The sequence below is a fragment of the Symsagittifera roscoffensis genome, chromosome 2 (assembly GCF_963678635.1).
Source record: "Symsagittifera roscoffensis chromosome 2, txSymRosc1.1, whole genome shotgun sequence".
NCBI lineage: Eukaryota > Metazoa > Xenacoelomorpha > Acoela > Convolutidae > Symsagittifera > Symsagittifera roscoffensis.
In genome coordinates this window covers 10,754,866-10,763,334 of record NC_087063.1, presented here as the reverse complement: position 1 = coordinate 10,763,334, position 8,469 = coordinate 10,754,866, and the positions used below count along the sequence as shown (strand labels likewise).

The 8,469-nt window shown below is 39.6% G+C and overlaps 1 protein-coding gene across 1 annotated transcript; it reads right to left on the bottom strand.

The window, feature by feature from the left end:
• Positions 1-1,914: 1,914 nt before the first annotated feature.
• LOC134839198 (WD repeat-containing protein 90-like) lies at positions 1,915-7,600 on the bottom strand. Its single transcript, XM_063854671.1, has one exon. The coding sequence runs from the start codon at positions 7,594-7,596 to the stop codon at positions 2,065-2,067; it is 5,532 nt and encodes a 1,843-aa protein (XP_063710741.1). The 5' UTR covers positions 7,597-7,600; the 3' UTR covers positions 1,915-2,064.
• Between the last annotated feature and the right edge of the window lie 869 nt (positions 7,601-8,469).

The following is an 8,469-nucleotide window of genomic DNA, read 5'->3' as shown; positions in this document are numbered from 1 at the left end:
TAAACTTTGTAGCTTGAAAAACTACATAAAAGTAATTTACAATATAACGATCGTTACTCGATCGCTTTACTCGGTCGAAATTGAACTAAATTTTTTTTAAATAGACCTGTTTTTCTCGACGCTGGGACAGCTTTTCGAAAATTTTAAATTTCAGTCGAATCACGACTGAAAGGGCTTTAGCTTGGTATATCTTTTGACCCATTTCGATGAACATTTTTGGTACCTGATTCTGCGTGAAAAAAAAAACTAAAATAATCGAATGCAAATTTCCTCATTTTCAATGTCAGAACAAAAACATCAAGTATATTTTTTGGCAACTAAACCAGTTTGGGTCTTCTATTGTTTAGCAATGAATGCAACCTAACGCATATAAAGAAGGGGAGGAAAATGCGTAAGATCTGAAATCAAAAACTTGAAAAAGCGAGCTGGAAAGTGTAATTTTAAAGACTAAGTCTAAAAATCACACATAACTCATTCACAGTAAAAAAACAATAGGATATTGAAAGTTTGGAAGCAAAACCTTGAGCTATCAATGAAAACGCAGTTCAGCTAGCAAAAAACTTAATTCAAAACTTCGACTCCGATCAGCTATTCAAACCTCCAGTTAAATATACTTTTAAACCTGTTAACTTTTATCGTTCAATTTTGCCTCTTGAAAACGGTTTCCAAAAATTATTATCACCAACATGATCAGGTCATGACCGACAATGCTTCAGGTCAAAACAAAGTTGGCAAAGAAATAAAAGTTTTCAACAAAAGGGTAAATAAGCCAATGAAAATATCCACTCCCTCAGTTTAACAAATAAGAGATTTTACCGGCGATCAATTTTGGCTTCAAGTTCTGGGGGTTTGACAATTTGGCCATAATTTTAGACAAAATTATGTGCACTTTTTTGAAATTATTTATGATGCTAAAAACATACGCCACAAATAAATATCCGTAGCAAAATATTTCGCATTCGAAAACAAGACCAAGTATTTTCACGCTGATTGTTCATTCTTCTTCTCTATACGACTCATATTTTAGCAAGACCTATTTGATATTGCCTGTTGAGTGAAGAAAATTAACAAAGTTTGAAATATTTTTAGTTTATCAAAATTTTGTCTACAAAATACATTTAGGACCAAATAAAGCGTTCAGAACATTCAGAGCTTTGCCCTGACACGAGCTGTCTTGTTGTTCTGACACTCCTTAGAGGTGGAAGGAAATATAGTGCAGGGTGTTCTTTCGCCTGATATCAGCTACAGCATAAAAGGCCTCCAGTTGTTGTCTTGTATCGTATTGAAACCTTTTCAGTTATAATTCGGATTTTTTACACGAAGGCAAAGCTACGCTTCGCAAACAGTAGCGAGAACACGACAAAAAAGCAGCTCTATAAAGTGCAAAATAAAGTAGAAATTAGCCCCGAATTCGTAATAATTTGGCAATTTCTCGGATTCGAACCTATGACCTAGAGATTATGAGTCTCACGCAATAACCAATCAGCCAAACAGTGAAACTTCCATATGTATGAACACATTTTTTTTGCGAGTTAGGTTAGAAAGAAAAGAAGGTTCGTACTAATACACTTACGCTCGCAAGCTGGCTAGTGTGAAAACAAAAGATAAACTTTGTGTGGAAAAAATGTTTTTTTTGTTTTGGTTTTCAGACTGGAAATGTCAGATTGAATTTCCAGCCTAACTCTACAACTTTTTCAATATTTTTTCTTGTATTAACTAATTCTGATGGCTAACTTAACAACTCAGTCCCCCTTACTACAAACAAACAACACAAAAACTCTCGTGGTGGAACATTCTGTGAAACTTGCATAACAACCATCTATTCTTGTTATAAATATTACGTGAACTGTCTTCACATGTGTCAACCCTCAGCTCCCAGTCCTCTGTTGCAACAAAAATCATTCACATTGAATTTTGAAATTGGCAACTAGGTAAAACTGATGACAAGAAACACTATTTACACTACAAAATATTTACACAATACAATCTACAAGGCAAGTTCTTCAAGTAATCCATGAGTCTATTAAGGCACTTCTGTGATTCTGAACTTTGTAAGTATTCTTTTTACAGTGAAACTTTCCATATGACTATTTCATTTCCAGCGCAAGACACTAGCATTGAATTGTCTTCCCCAAAATTAGCAGCGCTGACACGCTGTGAGTGGATTAGGAAATCTTGAAAACTTCCTTCTAAGTAATCGACAAGCTTCAACAACCAGGAATCAGTACCCATGCAAATCAGATTTCCCTTCGGCGAGAGAGTAATGAAAGTTGGGTGGGAATCTATCTCAATCTCTCGAAGGACTCTGCGCTCTCGCATGCTGTAAAACCGGATGGCTTTACAGCTCAAATATCCCGAATATAGAACAATATCCTTCTCTGATCGACTAAACTCAACAACAGTAGGTAACTTTTTCATATTTTGACCTTCGAAAGATGGCCCTGAAAATGTAACCCAATCGCATAACACACATCGCTCTTTATTCCAACTACTTTGCCAAATTGAGATTCGTCGGTCGAAACTCGCAATTGCAAAATACTCTTTATCGCCAGTTATAAAAGGAGAAAAACTTATGTCTGAAATTGGTGAACCCTTATGGTCCGACAACATTCTAGAGATGACAAATGATGACGAGTCAATTAAAGCCGCTGCACCTGATTCGGAAGCTGACAAAATGAAATTTTTACCAGCTGAGATCGAGATTCTATTCACAGTTTCTGTGTGAACTGTTATCGTTTTCAAAACTTCTGATTTGTTCACATCAAAGACTGTGACACTTCCGTCTGAAAACCCAGCTACAATTAGTTTGTTCACTTCGCGCTTTGAAGACAATTCAAAATACTCTAAACAAGAAACTGGTTTTCTCGTTTTGAAATGTACCAGCAACTCGTTATCTGTGGTAGAAAACAATTTCACACCACCATCTGAGCAACCGACTGCTATTGACTCATGACCGCAAAACTTGGTGCACGTTATATCAGAGTTGTTTGCACTGACCAGGCGAACTGTGTTTCGCTCTAGCCAATTGATGTACCAAATCAGACAATCAGAAGTTCCTACAAGTCCCAGCTCTAAATTGTCGTCGAATGATGCGCCTGTGATTTCACCTGATAAAGTGTACTCGTCCTCCATAATCAGTCCATTTCCTGGAACTCGCGATGACTCAGAAGAAATTCTGGTCGGCTGATTCGAGTTGGAGGTCATAACAGTCCATAGTTTCAGTTTGTGGTCCACAGATCCAGTAATAAGTCTGGATCCGAGTGCAGAGATATGGGTTATCTCAGCTTGACCCGCTATCCAGTGCATGTAACACTTGTTGCTCCTAGTATCCCATGCTGCAACAACCCCTTGATCCGAACCAATGTAGAGAATACTCAACCCAGCGTAGCATAGAGACACAAAGGCGTGACCATCCTTCACGCTTCTACTATCGCGTCGATGTTTAGCTACTTCAGTCGGAACTTCCGAGTGATGATAGGATAGAGAGTATTCGGCTTCACAATCCCCATCTGTGTCTGCCGATTCCTCCAAGATCCAGAACGAAACCGAGCAGTCACTGCCGACGATGCAGAACTCCAAAGGTGAGTCACAGTCCCACGCAACCGAATTAGCGACGAAGTCTAATTTAGAAGAAAGTAAAAGATTCATTGAGAGCGAATTCCAAACATAAACACACTTGTCAGTAAAATCACTGAGAGACACCAGAAATCGGCCATCGTTTGAATATTTCATTGCAATAATCTCTCTATTTGCACATGGTATCACTTTGTGGCATGTCGAAGTTGTCAGATCCCAAACTATAATTTGACATGGTATCTCTTCGCTTTCACCCGCTGCACTAGCTAGCAATTGGCCTGAAGGTTGAATTGCCAGAGTCGATATTTCACTCACGTGACCTTTCAGAATTCTCTGCTCATTTGAGGCCAGGTCTTCAATCACAATTGAAATCCCCGATGTATAGTAGACCAAACCTGGTTCCGTCCGCCACAGGATGTTATCTCTTGCGTTTCCGTTAAATGCTATTAGCGACTTCAATTTCAAGCCCGCTTGATTTTCGGGCGCCGAGTAATGAACTGCGGCAACTTTTGAAACCTTTTCTTTCCTTCGAAAGTGATTAAAACAAGTCGGTGCTTTTGATTTCTGTGTTTCATTGGACCTTTTTGCTATCTCAGAAACCACTAAGACTTCTCCATTTCTGATTGAATTTTCCCGTTCTGCAACTTTTCGTTTCGGAGGTGTTTTGTCATTTGTATTTAACTCATTGTCCGAAATGTTTAGAATTTCCAGTTCACTAACAATTGAATCATTGTGGCCAGCAATGGAACTCAAATCAGGAGGCGCAGGCACCGGCTCTGGGGCAAACTTTCTGGGCTTATTTTCCGATGATTTCGTTAGAAGATTCGACACCGTTTCTGATGTATGATCAGCGTCAAGACGCATCATGTCTTTACTTTGTACCTTGAATTCATCATTAATATTAGCTACTTTTGATGGTAATTTCTCAACTCTATGCGAGATTTTATTCTCAGATTCTGACATCAAAGGTGAACTATCTCTAAGTCGCCACATGCACAAGTGGTCTCCGACGGATATAATTGTATTCAACTTCCTAACAAAATGAATGCTGTTCACTTCATCAATATGACCCATCAACATCTGGAAATTGACATCAAAACGGAGCTTGTAATCCCAGACTTTTAGCACTTTTTCACCGGACGTGAAAAAGTATTCATCATTGCCGCCAACTGCTAACGCATTACAAGATTCTTTATGAACATTGATCATATTCAGACGTTTCCCAGATGCTAAGTCCAGAAAATACAAGTTTCCAGATGTTGTTACGAGTAAGATATGAGTCTCCGAGAATTTGACAGTCACTCCTTTTTCTATCACTCCTCTGTTCAGGTACTCTAAACTTAACTGTGTAATGTCTATTCTCATCAAATCGTCCAAAGTTTTGCTATCAATCACACTAACTATATACTCAGAGGGTCCAATGTAAACACAACGAAGCCCGTCTTTGCTTAGACTCAAAGTTTGCTTTTTAATTTTTCCTTTGGGCAAACTTGAAGGAAGTAATCGCTGAATAGCAAATTTGGGGTCAATGGCGAACGAACCCAAAATACCCAAACTACACGAGGCTAGGAATTGGCGACCACAGTGACGAACAACAAGTCCAGTGACTTGCCCTTTCAGAGCATCGGGGAACTCGTGAATAAAATGAGCAGTTTGCATGTCAAGAACTCTCAAGGCGCCTGATTCAAACCCACAAATTATCCAATCGTAACTAGGATGGAACGCCACAATCAGAGGCGCGTCTGAAGTCGAGTGAAAATTGTGCGTCAAATTTCCCGTGTGTAAATCCCACACATTTATTTGCTGGTCAAGCGCAGCCGTTACTGCAATTAGTTTCTCATTCGAAACATCGCAACTTGTAATATACTTTTTAGGATAGCTCTGAAACGCGATGAACTCTCTTGTTACTATATTCAAAACTCCGATTTGATTTGAAACTGTAACCGAGCAAACTTTGTCGCCTTTTCGGTTCGGCTTTGCAAGGATAACTTCCGAACTGTGCTCGTATTCTAACAGAACTGACGCAAAGTCTAGACTCCAAACTCGTAAGAAACCGTCACGCGATCCAATGACACAATACTGTGACGTCACATAAAGACTGTTCAAGTTGACAGCTTTCTCTTGAATACTCGAATCAACTAGTCTTCTGATTGCACGAACTGCGACACCTTCAACGTCAATTTCGAAAACATAACCTGAACTGGTACAGCAGAGAACCGATTTAGGTTCTTCATTTTCATTGGTTTTCGAGAAACTGTACATGTAAGCAATGTCAGTGAAGTTTTGGGAAGTGTAATCTCCCAATACAACAGGACAAGATCGCAATGATCTTTGTTTCAAGCGCCAGAAACGAATGTTTTCACGTCCACAAGATACCATTTTAGTCGATGTGAAATAGTTCAATTTGAGTGCCACAATATCGACATCAGCATGCGCTTTGGCAATAAGAGGTGCGTCGTAGTTTTTTGTCACTGAAGATACATCCCATAAACATATGACCGATTTGCCGTGTGAGTCGTTTCCAGTGCCGCATAGCAAAGAACTGTCCGAACTAAATTCAAGAGATCCAAGTTCGGCTTCGGGTGCTCTAAACACAGTAATGAGCTGTGCGTTGTTGAACTTCCATAATCGAACCATCGAGTGCATACCACTTTGGGCTGAAGCCAGCACCGTCGAGTTACTATTGACATCTAAGCAAGTCACGCTTTCTGTGTGACCAACGAAAAATCGCTGAAGATCGGTAGAAACGTCGACACAAACTACAACTGCACTAGACGAGTAAACTAAGTTTGAGTCATTTGCAGCCCAGCAAACTGAGTTGGGGTACTCGTGCGAGTTGGCGCCAATCACCCGACTTAGTTGTGCTATCGGGTCCGGTTTGAGTGACGTTTTGAACTCCGAACGACTTTGTTGTCTGCTGCCCATTGAATTAGATGACCTATAATCAGATACCAAAGATGCCTCTGTAGCTATATCAGCGCCCACGTGACTTCTTTCTTTGCTTCGTGGGCTCTCTAGGTTTGGGTAAATATGAACACATTCTTTTGCCACTACTGGTTTCTTGGCAACCAGTTCTACGGCATCGCCTCCTCCCATCATATTCGGTGGAATGTTGCGAGCTTTATTTGCTTCCTGGTTCAGCTTCAAGGGTATTGAGTCAAGCATGTTTTTTCGCCTACATGCACCTGAGCTCAATTCACCTACGCGTTTATTAATTGAAGAATTTTTCATAATCTCCTCGTGATGGCGCGTTTCAAATGGTGTAGATGCCAGCGACGGAAGCCGTACGTGACAGTAAAGTTCATTCCAGGTTTCATTTTTAGTAACCGGAAATGCCATTTCACGAGGAATGGGTGAAACCTTATGAAGACCTGCAAGTTTCTGCGCTTCTCTGAAAGATATTTCCGGATCATAGTCAGTATCTGACGTGAACACATTTCGCACAAGCATGCTCGAGCACAGCTGAATTGTCTTTACATGCGAGTACTGTCTCTGTACATACTTGGACAGCATATCTTTTAAGTTCAGACAGAGCAAGGTCCATCTAGAGTTCGGAGGTGCAGGATGATGTTGATGATGATTACCTGATTGGTTTCCTGGAGCAGTTACAGCTTCCACTGAGTTGGCTGGAGCCGGGTAAGCGTATGGAAACTGAATCCAGGTACTCGTACATTTGAACTCTTTGAACAGGTTTGAAACAGATATCCTGATCACAAGGTCATCTCGGGTCACAACTTCAATATGGAACACAAAATATTTTGTCGGAAGCGGTTTGAACTGCAGGTAAAAGTAAGTTCCAGTCAGAGATATACTTGGAGTGTTTTTCTTGGGTATGAGAATGAAGTTGCTAGCTGGAACTGATCCGCTGATTTTAAACACACTACATTTGATGACCTTGTCCATTCGATGTGTGACGTCACCTTCTTTACTGGCTTTCGTCCAGTCTTGGTGGTCGAGCTTGAGGTGTTTGAACACATTAACATATGGCAATTGCCACACACTCGAAAATGCAGCTGACATTTCACATTCTGAAAACAAATATCGAGTCGATAAAAAATAGACATGGTCTAAATTGTGCAAAAAAAACATTTAAAGTGCTATTTCAAATGATTCGAGCGATATGAGCATTATATAATTTTACCTTGATTTGGCCAATTCTGGCATAAATTTTTCAGAAATGATTAGTTTTTTTCCGAGATTAATATAATTTCACGATTTACTATCAGATCTACTTAACAAACCTAACCTCATTTTTCATTATAACTAGCGTATTCAACGCAACAAAGCTGCTTCCACAAACACAGATCGTTCCCATATACTACATAATATTGCAGTATGAGGTTCATAGAGTTAAGGTGATCAAATGGATGTAATTTTTTGGGCAGTTGAATCCTCGTCTACTCGACTTTCCCGAAACTAGAATGAACAGCACTTGCAACTACAATAAAAGTTGCTTACAGCAAAAAAAAAATCAGTGAAGTGGCAACTAAGCCGACAATCATCGAGCACACGCTAACTGAACCGAAAAATTAGATTTAGTGAAAAAAATTTTAAAAATCTTTCAAGTCCCAACTTTGTGGCAATTTGACCGACAAAACTTGAGCGAACAAACGAAAAATCAACAATTCATTTTTCTTGGATTTTTTTTCAGTTTCCTTGATACTGAAAGAAACATGGTCCGACCACGATTCGAAACCCGACCTTAGATTACAAAGGCAACTGTTTTACCTCTAGGCCAAGGGGGAAGCAAACTTGATAATTTTAAGAGAAGAAAAGAAGAGAAGTGAAAAAAAGTTAGCTGCACAGTCAGCAAAAGATTCAGCTGATTTTGTTAAACTAGTTAACTACAAAAAAATATATATTCCAGTTTGATAACACTTGCTTGACGCGAGC